Here is a 17,560-nt window from a genome sequence, read left to right on the forward strand (position 1 = left end):
TCCTCCATTTCCCCAGAGTATTTTCATTTAACCATCTGCATGCAGAATTTTATCTAGACTGCTACAGAAGTTAGTAGTAAATCCACTGGGGTCTTGGCAGCCAAAATAGTAGATAGTAAGCACAATGCTTTGCTTCCCTGAGGGTTTTAGTGTCATGGGGATTCTGCCACAGGCTGGCACTTCTCAGTGGGTTACCTGCAGAAGCCTGTAAATTTAGGAACCCTCCCCAGATGGAGTGATTGATTCCCAGAGCTCCTTCCCATTCCTGCACTGTGCAGGGAAGGGAAAGACTGGAAATACCCACTGGGTGATGCAATTACTTGCAAACCTGTTGCAAGTGGCATGGTAGATCTTAATAAAAATCATAGATTTTATGTTGAGAGTAAGGAAGTGACTGATTTCATGCATAATACTGAGAGCGATGGGGTATGCTGGAGTGAGGAGGGAATGACAAGTGTGGTTTAATTTAACAGCTGCACAAGATGCACAGGGACATTGCAAGACCTGCTTGTGGAGATACTTCATCTCACATATGGGAATTTCTGGCTATATTAAGTAACTTGAGGTGATGCCTATGTGAAATACAGATGGAAACATACCAGTGAGTAAATTTTGTCCGGGGCAATGAATATGGCTAGGCTATTTCCATGGCAGATATGTTGGTGAGTCTTCACGGGAAATATTAGTGATTTATTCTGCCTGCAATTGTTAATGCTAACAACCTTCAATAGCTATTTAAGCATCAGCTGCTTAGAGTGTGTGGATTATCCTATTTCACACTGGCAATTAGTTGATGATATTAAAGCACTTTGAAAATGGAAATCACAGGGCAAATGCTATTTAAACAGTTCATCATTTAATGTATAATCCCATCTCTCCAGCTACTTTGATTGCAATGTGTAGGGAGATGGTAAGGGAGACCAAGGAGTCTGCTTTCAGTTCAACGCCTGTACAGGTGCTATGCCCTGTCTGTCCTGTCTCTGACTCAGCTGCTCCTCATCCTCTACCTGCCCACACCCATGTGCTGCAAAACACATTTTCTTCTGTTTTTTTTCCCCTACTTGTTTACTGCCTTTCTGTTTTTGTAACTTCTTCATTTCTCATTTGTTATACTATAGTAAATATAATGGTAGGCATTAGTTGGTATATTCATATACTTGGAAACAGCTTATGGGATTCTGGTGGGATGGGGGGGGTGGTTTGGTTTTTTTGGGGGGGTTTATTTAGTTGGTTTGATTTTTTTTTTTTTTTTTTTTTTTTTTTTTTTTCCGTTCTTCTGCAACATTCAGGACAAATGTGCCTGTAGAACCATTTGGTTCCCTTCAGGAGTGGTTTTGGGTCTTGGATTGGAAATTCTAGGTATCCCATGTATGATTTTGTTTCTGGATGTCTTAAAACAAAAAAAAAAAAACAGAAAGAAATTAAAAATAATTTTTATTAAAAGGATAGTACAGTACTATAAAAGTTTAAATAAATAAGTAAAAGAATACCGAAGGCATACCTTTCAGCTAATTTCAAGGGGTATTTTTCTCAGCCTGTTGTTTTGCATTGGCTTTTCAGTTTTGGTCCTACATCTGATCTCAGATGCTGTTGGGTTTTTTTTTAAGGACTAAAAACTCCTTTTTTTTGCTCATTCGACTTACTAATATTTCAGGGATGTGACAACAGCAGGTGCCAAATTTCACATCTAAAATAAAATTGTTCAGACTGATGAGAATCCTTGAAACCACAGGTGAAGTTTCAGGCCAGTTAAATAAAGCTGTAGAGCATCCATTTGTATCATTCATTCATATAATGAAACCTGTTCTTATAACTCAGCTCTGATATATTAACCCCGCAGTTATCCTCACACATAAATGGGAGATGTGTTGCTTTCGTCAGGATATAACCATATAAATCCCCTGTGCATGAATGGAAAAATAGGGGCCCTAAGGCTATAGGTATCAAAGGTCTCCCCTATACTTACAATAGCCTAATAAGGTTATTTTGAAGGCATAGGTAATTACTCACAGGCTCCCTATAGCCAGTGATTCATTGTTCTCTACTGAAACATTTCTAAATGAATTATGTTTTAAACAAGCAAATCCTTGGCCTTCTCTTTTATGGGAGGAAAAAGAATATGGGAGGGACACAAAATTCCACCATTTTCTGTGTTAAGTACACTGCTTGCTAGTTAAAAGGTCCCTGGTATTTGTAGCAGTTTAAATGTACTGTCGTGCTTCTTGCTTTTTTGAATGCCTATTTCTGAATTTCACATTTTGACAAAAATATTATTGTTGTCATTAAATTGATATTTAGAAAAGACTGGATACAAGAGCTCAGTGCAATGAATAAAACAGTTGGAGTTAACTATCCCTGGGGATAGAATCAATCACTGTTGTAGAAGAGGGTGACATTTAAAAAAGAAACTCAGAAGAAAATGTCATGCTTAAAAAATTAGATTTAAACGCACTATCTCCTGATTGATTTTTATTGCACTCACATGGATACACTGATTGATTATCAGCCTTACAAATGTTTAGTACCTTTCTCACTTCTCTAATAATCAGAATAATCTAATTTTCAGTGTCACTTAAGTTACCATATTCAAGGCTATAATAGATCATATTTCTAATAAAACATAACAATTATGCAATGAATAATACAAAGCTGCAAGGCAGAGTTCAAATTTACCTTCCTCAAAAAAAGAAAAAAAAAGGGTTTAAAAAAAAAGTACCAGGAGTGGCTGGAAGGGCCAGTGTACGTGAAGGCAGGAGACAGGACGATGTCTTCTGGATGTGTGGTGTGTTCCCCTGTGGTTGAACTGAGGTTCCTGGCGTGTTGGCCGGGGCGGGTTTGCCATAGCTGAATGTTATTTCTCAATAGGAAACCCTGGGCGGGCTCAAATTCTGTAATGGATGTGCTTGCTCTGTGCCTGGGGAAAAATGATAGCGTGCCAGGTGCTTATGAAATGTCTTCCATGATTGTTTCTCTGTGCTCCCTGTTAATTTTGATATGTGTCTGTAGAGAGATGCTATCTCACTTAATTTGAGATGTTTTCTTCTGGCGATTGTTATCCAACAGCTGACATGGTTGATTTCTCAGAATCAGCTACAAAATATGCAGGTTTTGATGTGTTCTGGTTTTGTAAGCCCCTTACACAACTGTGTACTTGTTATTCGCTTTGTCCATTAGAAATGAGAGTTTTGTGTTTGAAATGGGCTTTGTCTCCAATCATTCTCCATATGTCAAAGCCAAGTTTTGGCATGGAAATTTGTTTTAAAATAGTTTCCTGGCTTTTTTTAAGACTGAGCTGTTTTGCCTAAAAGAAAACATTATTTCATCTGGAAATCACGACCTAGGAAACCAATCTATTTATAACTACCTGGTGTTCTGCGTATTTTAGTGTGCTTGGCTTGCAATTACACTGCTCTTAATGTGAATAGAAGTCCCACTGTCCTGGATTGATGGCTCATCATTGTGTCGAGTGTGATTTTGCTGCTTTTGAGATGATTGTTTTGTTCCTTTATGTGTCTTGGCGATAGGAAACTCAAACTCCTTGAGTTCCCTCATCTTTGTGCTTTAGTCCACCAGTTCTCAGGCCTGGAATCTGCCTGGGATGTGCAGCTGGATGTTGCTTTGGACCATGGGGTCAGAGAGCCTAGTTCGGCAGCAGCAGCAGGGTTGCTAAGGCTCCCTTGGTTTGAAATTTTCCAAGGTGACTGTTGGGAAAGACACCCTTATGGACTGCCATTCTATATCATTAATCACAGTTTGTCAATGCATAATGTGTGGTATATATTGGGCGTTTAACCTGATGGTGCACACTTGGCATTGGCAGTAGGTAAGCGTTTTGCTTATTTGACTGAAATATTGGCCACAGCTGCTACCTTCTGCCAGAATTAGAATTTTTTTAGCAGCTGCCTCTGGAGTTAGAGAAGCAAGAGCATGGAGGAGCTGTGCAAGGTTTGTGGGTTTCCACCCTAGCAAACAGCTTGGTGCTGCTGGATTTCCCAGCTGCAGTGCTGGGGATCGGCCCCACAGCCATGTGTGGCACCATCGGCCTGCCCAGGCTCCCTGGTGTTCAGACAGTGACAGGTGGCTTCCCAAGGAGCAGGAGGACAGGCAGGACAGTGAGCATCTGCCCAGAAGGGAAGACTGGCAGGTCTGCAGAGATCCTACCTCAGTTCACCTCTCACTTCTCTTCTCATTGGGCTTTACAAACAAAAGGAGTCTTTTTGCAGACCGACCTTGTGCCCAGCACTGTGCAATTACTGACTTGCTCTGTGTGCTTTATGGTGCTTTTGAGGTTTGTTAGCTTAACGAGTAACTTCCAAAATATTTGGGGACAAGAGAAGTGTGGTTTTACAGGAATGTGAACTGACTGGAAGCACTAGTAGTTGTTGCTACAGGAACAAAACCAGCTAACTAGTACACAGAGCTCTTCAAAGGTCACGGGGATCTCCAAGAGGCAAAACTGCAGTGATAGCATTTCAAATAATGAATTTATAGCTGATTAATCATTTTAATACATGAAAGGAGCTGTCTGTGTATCTTCTGGATATCTGGGGAAGCGCAGGTTATGCAAGTAGTAGGAAAAATTGAATTGTGAGTGGCAAGTTCTTCTCCCTTGGACACGTTTGTGCCGCCTTTGACAAATGGATGTACAAATATTCACTATTCCATGATTTTACCTGATTGACTAGAAACTGTCTAAATCTCATGGGCTGGATCCCAGCTTATCCTTAGCCAAGCAGTGGCTAAGTTTGGTGGACCTGAGGGGTTTGTGTTTAAGACTGGACGATTCCCTGCATTAGGACATGCTTGAAATGACCCCACTCAGGCAGGAGAATTGCTGCAAGGTTACTAAATGAGAGAACTGGGGTTCTCCAAGAGAAGCTGTTTGTGTCTTCTCTATACTTAGTTCTATCTAAAGAAGACCCTGCTTTCCTTGAAGAATGCATCTGACCCTCGTGCAACTTTTGTGCCCTGTCCATCACTTCGAGCAGAAAAGGGAAAGTGTATCTGAGGCTAAGGAAAAGAAAATCTGAGGCTCTTGGGGTGAGGCGAACAGACTGAGCAGGACAAGAGGTGATGTTCTGCCCCCCTACCATCAGGGAGGAGGCTGAACATCTGAAGGTAGGGGCTAGTTCTTAAGGCACCAGAAAGTACCTTTGCCAGCTTGTGAACCCTGCTTTTGCTGCCTGGAGGTTTCTAGGTGTGGAAGTGCAAGTCCTGGCGTGTGTGTCAAGGGGACAGGGAAGCTGTCACAGGAAGATGGATTGAAGCAGACGTGCACAGGTGTGGGCGTGTGTCACTCAGCCTTCTGAGACGCGCCAAGACCTGGCTTCCTCACATATCAAGATACACCTTTTTTCATTCTCCTTCCTCACACTACCACCTTTTTTTTTTTTTTAACTTCCAAGAGTTCTCAGAGGGCAAGAGAGCTTCCATACTGTCCCCTGTTGGGAGCTTCTAATTAATGCAGCCATCAAGTCAGAATTTAGTGCACAAGTAATGAAATTCATAACCTGAGTTTTCCGCAGCAGCATTAACTGTGACACAGATTCATCACTGGCGTATCATCATTAAAAGGCAGTGGAATTGCATCGGGGATTGATGTGATCATATGCATGTAAAGATCAAGATACCAAAAGGTGTGATTTATGTAATATAAGCATAAGCTGTAATCCAAAACCCTTCCCACATGCGGTGTGACAGTTCCTGTTCCCAGAGCAGTGATGGTTTTTAAATTTACTGCGTAAATGTGTGTATGTGTGTGTTTATGTGTTTTTATTTAACTCTTTTAAACATAGTCTTGTCTTAAGGTCTTTCTGTCCTTTTTTTTTTTTTGCGTGTTGATTTATAACTGTAGTTAAATCTGCCCAATAGTTTGGTGTTATTGAAATGCTTTATATTTTTGGACCTTGGGTGTTATACATCAGCACTTTAATCCATTATCTTACAGGGAATGTGGAAACACTGACAGGTCTGATGCAGTCTTAATGAATAAAGTAAGATATATATTATTCTGTATTTTCATTATTTTAAAAGCTATCACGATCATTTAAGAAAGTTAATGAGGAACAAAAAATGTTCCTAGTTTTCAGGCTGTGTTACTTCTCCCGTTTCTACCCTCTGATTTGGACCAAAAGAGGAAAAGGACAGAGCTGGGCCAGTTTGGTGATGAGAACTGATCAGCAGCTGTCCCTTCGATGCCCTTTGGAGGGAAGGGAACTTCAGGTACACTGCAGAAGGAGCAGTGCTGGGGTAGCAAAGGAGCATGGCAGGGTTCCTGCCAGAGTTATCTCCTGTCTCTGGGAGCCCTTGGCACCTGCTTCAAAGCCTGGCCTGAATAATATGTTCAAATTGAATGAGGAGCTCAAAACTGTTGAGGGAAGTGGTTGTTGAGGCTGCCTGCTTGGCAAATTTTTCAGTCAGCTTGTAGAGCTATAAGTAAGTGGGGCTTTGTGACAAAGGTTTATTGCTCTTTGTGGTTGTGTAGGAGTTTACAGAGTTTTCTAAGGAACTCTTTTATCTCCCAAGTACAGCAGTGATTAGGATTTGTTTCTGAAGTGCAGTGGCAGTTTGCAGCACTCGAGACATAGCTCTGGGTCTTGGATGTTTTTTTGGTGCAAAACATGGTGCTTGTGCTCTGCCCTGAGGTCCAGCCAACAAATCAGAGCATTTCCTTGAGGGGAAAGCTTGTAAAAGGAAGTGGGGAGGAACCAATCCATCCCCCTAAATCTGATTACACTGATAGCCTTGTACCTTTGCAAGGAATAACCTTTCTGGTCCACTCTTGCTGGTCTCCTTTGGGTCTGTGTTCTTCAAACACCAAAATTGATGGTGTTCAAGTTAGGTTTTAATCCAGTCGGGTGCTCAGCATCCCAGCCCTGATCCAGCCAAGCACATGACTGACTTCACTGAGGTCTGTCACACAGTTAAGTCAAGTTCATGCTTAAAATTTGAATGACTGGTGTCAGAATTCTCTCAGTTGCAAATTCAGACCTTTAGTGAGAAGACCAGAGCCATACATTGCATGGACTGTGTGCCTAATGGCCTTTCTCCTTGTGAAGGAGAAACAAATGTTCACCACATCTCTACTCCTTGTTTTCTATTACACACAATATGTTATTTCTGTAGATGCCTCTGACTCTGATGCTTTCCCAGCCCACTATTTTTTCTGCTCTTTGTGATTATTGTGGTTAACTGGCATGTAGGAAGTGACCACAGAAGATGTGGAGATGGGCCTGGGGAACCCACAGGGAAAAAGAGCTGGCATGGAAGTGGCTTTGTGCTTCCCTCCCTCTGGCACAGATAGATGCACTTTCTGGGGCAGGACAGTACAAATAAGAATCAGCAGGTCTTTGGCCATCCAAAATCCCCAGTCATGCTCACATGTGCCAAACCCACCAGCTGCACCCTCTGAGTTTAGGGCCTTGTTTTAAACATTGTGAGGTTTTGAATACTAACAATGTTAAGATTGGTTTTATTTATCCAGTAAGATTTAGTCTTCAGGGTGTTTAATATTGACATGGAGTCTTTGGGGAGAGGGATTGATTTTGCTTGGCTTTGTTGTAAAGCCTTATGCATCTGGTTACACTTAAGACGTTAGCTTTAGCTAACAGCAAGACTCTTGATAAAATTCACAATTACTGGCAATACTGTGGACATGGACTTATCTCCTGGGCACGTTTTGTAAAATTAAGCTATTTTCATTAAAAGAACAAAGAGCAGCATGGTGATGGAGCAGCTGTCATATTTTATTACAAAACACAAATATGTGGGAAATCAATTACAGCACGAGTGAGCACAATGCATATTTCCAGTAATCCCCCACGGCCGGGGGAAGGTAGAAGGCTGATCTGAGTGCAGAAGCAGATGGCAAGCAACTTTAGATAGCTTCACTGCCATTTTTTCCTCTTTCAAGTGTTTGTGCTTCTCCTTTGATCTTCAGAACTTGAGTTTAACGTGTCTCATCTTCTTTTGTTTACTGTTTTCACATTTAACTTTCCTTTTAAATAACTTCTGTTTGGTGGAGTTTGTATTAGTGTGGGGCTTTGTTATCTTCCATGCTGAGGTACTTAAGAAAAAAGACATTTGCTGTCTTTTTTTAGTGTTGCTCACATCCAATAAAATAGTGACTGCTTCACTGCAGAGGGCTTCGCCATCCACCGTGCACAACTGTAGTTCTACAGTGGAAAAATCCCACCTCACAAAGTTACTAAGACACTGTGCATATGAAGTTGCAGTAGACTTTCCTGGAAGGCAGATACTAGGTTGTGATGGCACACCCACAACAAACCCCTGTGGAAGTTTGGTTTAATCACTGCTCACTACATTTAGTTCTTAAATTATTTTTAAATGAGTAGGCTGGAATTAATGTCCTCTGTGCATATAACATTTTTTTATTCACCTAAATATAAATATGTGTGTTTAAAATAGCAGCATTTTACAGTGATTTGAAATAGAGCAGCAAAAGCAACATAGGTTGATCCAAATAACCCCATGTGATCTGTGTCTCTGCTTTTCTTACAGCTGTCAGAAATGACAGGAACAAAAAGAAGAAGGAACCTTCAAAGCAGGAGTCCACAGAAAACTATGAAATGACAGCAGAGTTAGATGATCTCACTGAGAAGATCCGAAAAGCTCACCAGGAAACCTTCCCCTCACTCTGCCAGCTGGGAAAATACACTACGGTGAGTATGATTTGAGGCACAAAGCGTTCTGGATATGCCTGGATGATGTGAGTTTTGGAGACTCTGGACAGTTTAAATAGATGGAGCCGTAGATTCACTCTTTGCACCTCCTAAGCCAGGAAAAAACCAGAGGTGTGTGTGCAAAGGCTGTCTGCTGGGGAGAGAAATTGCACCTAGATGTGAGCGCTACTTAGCGGTATCACAAGAGACTCCTGGAGGATTAATCCAGCCAAACGACCAGCTCCAAGACCATGAGTCAGTGACATTCCATCATTCATTAGAAATTTCTTGGCTCCCAAAGATGTGCTCTCTGCTCGTGCATCAGCAGATTACAACTTTGCAGGTGTAGGGAGTTCTTAAATGCTGCTGGATTACTGGTGATAGTCCCAAAGCTACCAAGGTCAAGGAAAATATGAAATGTTTAAGTAAAACAGTTTCCAAAATATTCATTTGCAGTTTATTCCTAGAATCATAGAATATCCTGAGTTGGAAGGGACCCACAAGGATCACTGAGTTCAACTCCTGGCTCTGCACATGACAGCCTCAAAAATTATACATCCTTTCCCAGTCTACCAAAAGATCCCATTGCAGCAAAAACTTTTGCTGCTTTTAGAAATGAAAAATCAGCCCCCCCATTAAGAAGCTCAGTACTATGGGAATTTCTCCAGAGATGAGTCAGGGAAATAATTTTTCTTCTATACACATACATGTTGCTAAATACAGGGAAAGTCAGTAATATTAATTGATTAAAGAAAATTCAATGTTGAGTTTGCAAATCAAATAATAAAAGAGATGATGAAACATAACTGTTAGGTAATGTTTAGAACCATACCAGTAAAGAAATGACTACTGGGTCTGGGCTTGCTGTTGGTTGCAGCAGCATTGGCTGTTTCAGAGGGATGTGCAAAACATTCTGAGGTAGTCAAGCATGTGCTGTCATTGCTGAGAGCAGGAGTTTAGGAGTGACATGGCTGGGGCAAGGAGACAGCTGCCTCCATGGTTCTTGCCCTCCAGCCCCAGCTGAAGATCTGGGACCAATCCCCAGAGGCCTGGTGGAATACTGCTCTCACTGGAGTGCTCTCTGGTTTAAGTAAATTTTCTGCTATTGAAACAAACATTCAGTTTCTCAGAGTGGTGTAGGCAAATCCCCGTGTGCCAACAATATTCACTGTTTCAGCAATCAGGGTGCTTTTTAATGGCATATTAATCTATTTACAAAACAGAGTGCAAGGCTGAAAACTGAGGTCTGAGTGTAAGATTTGGTACTTAAGGGCAAGAAAAGCAAGCACATATGGTGTGATTTTAGAAAAAGGTACATTTTTCATGTTGTGACAGTATTTTCACCAGCACTTTTCACATTTAAATCTGAGCCCCATGTAAACTGGTTAGTACTGGGGAAGGAGCCTGTCCTCCCCATGTTTCTCTGGTCCTTCCCAGCAGGAACACATTAGTATGTATTTCCACCTTAGCTGCGAATTAGCAGAGTGCACTGCAGCTGGTGGGATGGCACTGTACTGCATCCTGGTAATTGCCAAAGATCCTCGAGGGTTGAAAGATAAACCTTGGCACCTCTACACTTGCATTAGGTACTGGATGCTGAAGTATCATTAATCTTTTAGCTCTTGAAATGATACAAGTGGATGAAATTGGAGAGGGCCTGGTTGCATAGCACACCCACTGCTGATGCCTTCATCCTTAGGTTCTGTCTGAACCCCGTGGGGAGTTTATGCCCCTGTTGGAATTTCAGAGCCCTTGTTGAGAGCAGCTGGATCTCAATAATGATCAGATTAATCTGGTCTGTCTGTGGAACACGAGTAGCCATAATTTGACTGCACTCTTTCTGAGGCTGGATATTGGTCATTCATATCTCAAGCCTGATGGGACAGGGAACAGCCTGGGGCAGATTTCTTGTTTTTAGCATTGCTCTGTTGGAAGTCCAAAGCAGGGAACTGCTGCACAGGGCTCACCCTCTCCTGCTTTGTCATGGTACAAGTTGCAATAACAAAATTATGCTGAAAGAGTTTTTTTTGGCTTACCTTGAATCTTTGAGAGGGATGCAGCTTCCTTCAAACACTGTATCAGAACTAAAACTCTAAGGTTATTTAACAGTGGTGCTAAATACTGTCTTCTTGCTGCATTTTCATAGTCTGTGTGTGAAGTGCAGAGTGTTTAAATCTCTCATTTAGGTAAGGTCTGGCAGCCACTTTGGCATCTTATGTAGGACTTCAGTGTTAAGAGCTCATGTGGGAAGGACAGAGCAGCGCTGGGGTTGCATTAAGGGCCATCTTCCCCTCCAGCCTCCCGCCAGCCCAGGGGCAGGGGATAATCCTTTCTGCAGCACTGAGGATCCAAGAGGATCTGGGATGTGGAAGCTGTGGGTGCTGGTCACAAGAGCACAGCTCCAGTGCCTGGACACGACCACCACCTGCTGATCAAACAGCAGGGCTCCAACAACAACCTGAGACACTTGAAGCAGAGACCAGAAATCAAAAAACAAAGGAGCACAGAGCCCTTTCCTAAGTGCTGAGTCCAAGGGGAGTCCATAGGTTAAAAGTCTATGCCACTCTGCTTTTTATGATAGTAACAATCTAGTTCTTGTAGAAGATTGCCCGCAGTCCTGCTTTTATGGCTGGTTCTGCATGCTGTCAGTCGTGAGGCATGGTGTGCTCACACTACAGAGCTCACAGATTGCTTTTATAACCTTAGAGTTTTTAATTTAATTCTCTAAGTGAGAGGTGAGAAGTGAGTGTTTCTAACCAATGTGGATTCCATTGAATTTTGTGAGCCTTGCATTTGTGTACTGACAGGGATGGTGGATGGAAGAAACTGTTCTGCAGGAGCAGCCCCCGAGTGCCTTTGGTTACATGATCATTCAGACTGTTTTAAAAGAAGATTTCATTTGTAGCTAAAAAGAGAAAAAAAATAGGAGTATAAAGTAAAAAGACCTTACAGAGATACAATAAAAACCTGTTCAGGCATTTGGCTTTTGTATCTGGCTCCTCTCACTCTTGAGCACTGCAGCCTGCATTTCCCAGAGGGAAGGGTTACATGGGGATTTTTTTTTCCACCACCATTGTGTGTTTTTAGCTGTTAAAAATGGTTTTGGAGAAGCATTTTCAATTACTTTTTTTTATATCCATCTGCTCTTTAGAAAGAAAAAGTGGCCCCATACTTTGCATAGTTAATAGAAGTCTACTTAAAATAATGGGAGAATAGCACTTGTATTAAATTCCCGGGGTAATTTGACTTAACAGTTGCGTTTGGTGGTCAGTGACAAGTGCAGTTCTACCAGCAATGAGAATCAGCAAGCTGTTTAAATGTAATGGATTCCAAAAGTCCATCATAAACAGATCTGTTTTATTACTGTCATCCAGGTAAGAGAGAATGCCTGAGTAATTTCTCTGGAGATGTCATACTTTATAGTATAATTGAGTGTAACTATACTGCTTGTCCCTTGAGAGTGGTATTATTTGTAAGTCTACAGCTGTGTTACATCCAGCCTTGTGATAAAGGGAGGATAAAACAGAAAACAATTTTGGCTCTGCAAACCCTTGCTTCAGATTCTCCTGGCTAGCTGGAAGTGAAGAGGTTCCACATCTTGAGAGCATTTTGTTCTTTGTAAGTGCTGGTCTTAGAAGTTACACAGCTATTGTTCAGTGCCATTGAAGAGGAATATATATATATATATATATATATATATATATATATATATATATATATATATATGTAGGTGTGTGTATCTCCTGATACTGGGACTGAGCAGGGACGTGTGCCATGGTCCTCAGTGAACTCGCTGGAGCTGGAGTGCGTTGCTGCTTTTACTAAAGAGGCATCATGAGTGTTCCTGATTAGGGCAGAGTGCCCCTGTGAGCCTTGTTTCCTTTGTAAAGTGGATTTTAAAGACAGTAGGGATTCTGTTGCTGTGTATGTTTCTATGAGTACCTCATCCCATATTGTTAATGTGGATACAGAGCAGCCTGCAATGAAAAAACAAAAATGATGGAAAAAATGGGATCAATTTATGTGGCAAAAATGGCTGTTTAATTGGATTTCATAGCAAGGTTGGGCTTTTCCACTGACAAAGATGCCACTAGGGTGTATTACAGTATTGTTCCACCATATGTGCACTGGTGCATAGGCCTGAAAAACATGTGAGACTGCTCCTGGAAAAGACACCCAAAAACCCGCTTCAGTAAAAATATTCAGGAAAAGTCATAGCGTCTGCATCTTTTTCACAGCATGGATAGAGGAGATCTCCAGGCAAATTTAATCAGAGTTTTTTTCTGTTGTGCATTTTTTTTAACCCTGTGTTTTATTGTTCAACCTATACATTGATATTGAGTCAGTTTTGGTTTTTCAATACTGAGAAATGCTGCTTAAAATCCAGCTCTTTTTCCTGTGGCACTTGTGTTGACATTCATTAACAGATAGAATATTAAAGCCCTTTCCATTTGTAGCATCTCAAAGGTAATGTGTAAACCACATTAGCTGCAATGCTGAGGGATCTGGCACCTGACATAATAAAACACCTGGTTATTTTGTATTTTATTAACTGCCCCTTCTCTTCAGTTTGCATAATAGAGAGTTAGATTTACATTAGTTACGACGGCCGTGCATTACTCCTAATAGAAGACACGTCAAACTTCCCGTTGCTGGCACTGCAGCATGATAAAGTAACCTCATATGATACTGATGAAGATTTCGTTCACACTTGCTGGTTTCATGCAACGTCTTTTTTTCCAGATGGATACCCTATTGTAAAATGATTTCCTGCTTTAGGCTCTGCTTTGTGTAGCTCTCTGCTATGCCATCTTTCTATGAACTGGATAAACTGCCTATTAAATTTAATTACAGCCTGAATGACTGCACATCTTGATCTTATTTTTCCTCCAATGTACTGTATTTCACCAAGGTCCTTGAGGATGAAATAAAATAAATCTGAGGGATGCATACTCCAGTAGCCGAAAGAAATGTTTCAAAGGGCATTACAATCACTGTTAACTCATTAGTTTTGGACCATTTTGAAGGCAATACTTTGGGTTTAGCATTATAGAGACATTTTCTTTTGTCATTTAAAAAAACCCAAAAGAAAATAGAGGAAGTTCCCAGAATAAAAATTTAAATAGAAATGATGAAATGAATTAATTATCCCCTAAAGAGAGGGGTAGCAGGAAAGAGCATGCATGCTCCTTCAGACTGCTCAGCACAGTCAGCGTTTATTTTTTCCAATTAGGGCCTAATGTAAATATTCCTGGCTCAAATCTCCACGCTGTTTCAAGTGAGGGTGAATGTCAGGCTGGTGGTGCCCTGGGGATCTGTCAGGACTTTCCCCTTTGTGACTGATGGTAGTGGTGGTGTCTTGTGAAGGCAGTGCTGGGATGGGGTCCAGAGCATCACAGCCAAGCTGAGCTCCCTCCACATTTCCTCACCAACCTCTTCCAGCCCTGTGTCCTTCCCGTGAACCAAAGAAAGCTGACAAGATAATGGCTTCAATGGTTTTATAAGAGGTGGATGTCCTCACCATCAGCAGTGGTGGTGGCAGGCTCACTGGAAGTGTTTCCTCCAAGAAAGTGTGATCTGTGTAATTTGAATGCTTTTTGATGGCGATTTAATCTGCCATGTCTGTTAGACTTTTAGGTTGAGACTCTGCTCATTTAACTTTAATTTTAAAGTTAATTTAACATTTTAACTTCAACCAGCTGAGACTGAGGCAGCTGATCACATGGGCTTCCTCTGCAGCTGGGGTGGAAGCCAAAGCCTGAGCATATTTTTATAGGTAAAATTCCTCCTGCAGTGAAGAGGAGATCCCCCAGATGCTGAAGGCAGTTGCAGTGCACTGAACTTGGTGCCTTATGAAACAGGAGACACCATCACGCTGGCTGCATCCTAAATAGCATTGGATCAAATGCTCCCCATGTGAGGGCAGAAGGAGAGGAGATTTAGGTATTTCAGAGCTCTGTCATTACCTGTTTCTTGTCACTCTACAGGAGTCCTGGGTGGATTGGACTCACCAGGTCTTCTCATGACACCCAGTGTTTGTGGGCTGGCATCAGATAGGTCACAGCAGATTTTGAGTCAGACTGTTCTTGGCTGACATGTTCAGCTTTTTCAAGGGTTAAGTGGTTGTTCCAAATGTGTAAAAATGTGAGTTTGATCACAAATTTAACACAAGTTTCCTATGCACTCTAGAAAATGATGGAGACTTTGAGGTAGGTGAATATAAACATTCCCTGAAAGATGCCACCGGAATGTCCTTGTTACACTTCCAGCAGAGGGGATGTATGTTGGCTACACCATCAAATGGGCACGTAGCATTCATCAAGGCACATGTGATTTTCCTTAGCATTATGTAAATAAATACTCTGTACGTCATGGGAGACTGTAGCTTCAGAAAGCTGTGGCAGAGCCACAGAGCAGAGAAATTAAGCAGAACCAATTTTGTAAGACCGTAAGTATGTGAAACTATGTTCCAAATATTGTGCTGCTTTTTCCAGAGGAGGACCCAATATTCTTGTTCCACTGTTCATTTATATTTTCTGGGGTACAACTGTAAATTGTCTTTCTCAATGCACTTATTATATAATGGCAAGGAAGAATAATGAGGGTGGCATTTGGAAATGTTTAAGTTCATTTGTATTCCTCATACAGATGGCCTCTGCAATCATAAGTAACAGAGAAGTATCCAAGGAATTTTCAGGCGATTAATCCAAGTTTAAAACCAGCATCATCCCAACAGCAAGCTGCAGAAAATGCCTGGAATGTTAATAGAAAGTACTTCTGGAAGGAAAACGTGGTTTTTGTTTCCTTCCCTGAAAAGCGATTGCTGAAAGGGACGTTGTTAATTTATGGTGCCGTCTGTCTGTCTTTCCAGAACTCCAGCGCAGATCATCGGGTTCGACTGGACCTTGGGCTTTGGGACAAATTCAGTGAACTTGCAACGAAGTGCATTATTAAAATAGTGGAATTTGCAAAGCGATTGCCAGGCTTTACAAGTTTGACCATTGCAGACCAAATAACTCTACTGAAAGCAGCCTGCCTGGATATACTGGTATGTATTTTTAACATCATTGTTCTCCTGCTAATGTGTTTTCTATTCTTCTTTTTACTGCAACTGACAGGAAGAGGGGGGTGAAATATGGCCCTGACCTTACTGTTGTAAAATTGAACTTACTGGGTAATCTGGTGCAATCGGAAGATGACTCCAGCACACCTACAGAGGTGTGTTTTGGGGGATGAGCATACTTCTCAAAATAAGTCCTTACACATTTTGGTCTTGTGGCATGTGTGACTTCGGAAAATTTAACTGTTAACACTGAAGAGAGACCTGTTTCTCCTTCATTCCTCCTTCATCCTTCCTACTCCCTCTGCATGATCCAATGTATAAAGGATACCTAGAGGAACAATCCACTATATAATGGTTTAGGAATGTGCTGTACCTGTGGTCATGAGGGAATTTAAGGAATAAGACACAAGTCTTCAGAATTAGAGTTTTTAAGGTTTTAGAAGGGAAACTGGTGTGCCTGGAGCCTGTCAGATACAAGCCTCTTGCACTCATATCCCCCTGCTTTCTCCAGTGCTGCAGGTATCTGCGGAAGTGGCCAATGTAATGGACTCACTGCAGGTTTTAGCTAAATGTAATTTAATTTTAAACAGGCAAACATGCAACCTGCAGGAGGGAACTGTGCAGGTGGGCTGGGAGTCTGTCTCCAGACCTTGCCTTGCCACTATGTCAAGGCAAAGCTGTCTTCCCTCTCTTTGTCTCTGGTTGTTTCTGTCATGCTGACCTTCAGAGGAGCCCTCTGGGATCTCAGCATTTCTTTATCGAGACCTTAGAGGTCTTCAGGCTTTTAGTGGCAAATATGCTTTGTATTACTGGTTGTAGCAATAACTTGGAGTAAAAGAGTAGGCTCAATGTAAACGTATTTTAAATCTTTCATTCTGAGCACAAACCTTCAGGTCCTCATTGAGCCAAGCTCAGCCAGTCTAGAAGCATCATGTAGGATGGCTACTGTAGATATATTTTTTGTCATGACACGGGAGTTTAAACTAGGGAAGCTGAAGTTGAAGTAATTAATCTTGGAATTTCTAAAAGTGCATTGCTTCAAACAGGATCATGTTGAGGGGGACGTTAACTGCTGTGACCTTTTCCTCTTGTTTTGTCAAAAGCTGTTTGGAAGAATCGCATCAAGAGGACATTGATGAAGGAGGAAGAGGGGTAGGAGAGGGGAAGGGGTATCATTCTTTGGCCTATAGAAAAAGGGAAGGTTGAGGTTGCCCTGCCATGCTTGAGAGTCACCTCTTGTTGTTCCCTTGATCCAGGCACTCATTCAGAGTCAGCCATCTCATTGTTGCTGGGAGTGTCCCTCGGTGGGGCAGGGCCATTTGTTACCGATTGCACGCCTGTCATCACCAGCTCTGTCCCGAGCAGATTCTGTTACCTTCCCCTCACACCAGAGGCAGATGGTGATCAAAAAACTGCAGCATTGCCTCGAGTGTGTTCTGCCAGCAGCAGGGGATGGGAACTGCTTTGTGCTGTGCTGCTGTAACCCATAACAAATAGTTAGTACAGAAACTATACAGAAAGGGTGGCGAGGAGCCAGGATATGGCAAGAACCTGCTCATCCAAACCTTTTATCCCTAGAACTTCAGCCCTCAAACCTTTTACCCCTAAAACTTCAGCCCACCTTGTTTGTTTGTGCTGTGCCCTGGCTCCAGAGCTGCTGGATAACAAATACCCTAATTCTGTTATCTGTGAGCTCCTGATGCTCTTTGTTGGGGTGGGCAGTGGCAGCTTGCGCTAGGAATGTGCACAGGGTCCCTGCAGCAGCTACATTCAGTGCTGCCATTGCCAACACTGGCTAAAAAATTGAGGGGACCCT

General features: G+C 41.9%; 1 protein-coding gene across 8 annotated transcripts in view; it reads left to right on the forward strand.

Annotated features, from left to right (window-relative positions):
• The window catches only part of RARB (retinoic acid receptor beta), a 318,469-nt gene that overhangs the window by 290,228 nt on the left and 10,681 nt on the right, over nt 1-17,560 (forward strand). For all 8 annotated transcript variants that reach the window (XM_030943210.1, XM_030943212.1, XM_030943211.1 and 5 more), the window contains 2 exons: nt 8,521-8,681; nt 15,553-15,729. In XM_030943210.1, coding sequence (XP_030799070.1) covers nt 8,521-8,681; nt 15,553-15,729 — 338 coding nt within the window. The remainder of the gene's footprint in view (nt 1-8,520; nt 8,682-15,552; nt 15,730-17,560) is intronic.

Source organism: Camarhynchus parvulus, chromosome 2, assembly GCF_901933205.1.
Source record: "Camarhynchus parvulus chromosome 2, STF_HiC, whole genome shotgun sequence".
Taxonomy (NCBI): domain Eukaryota; kingdom Metazoa; phylum Chordata; class Aves; order Passeriformes; family Thraupidae; genus Camarhynchus; species Camarhynchus parvulus.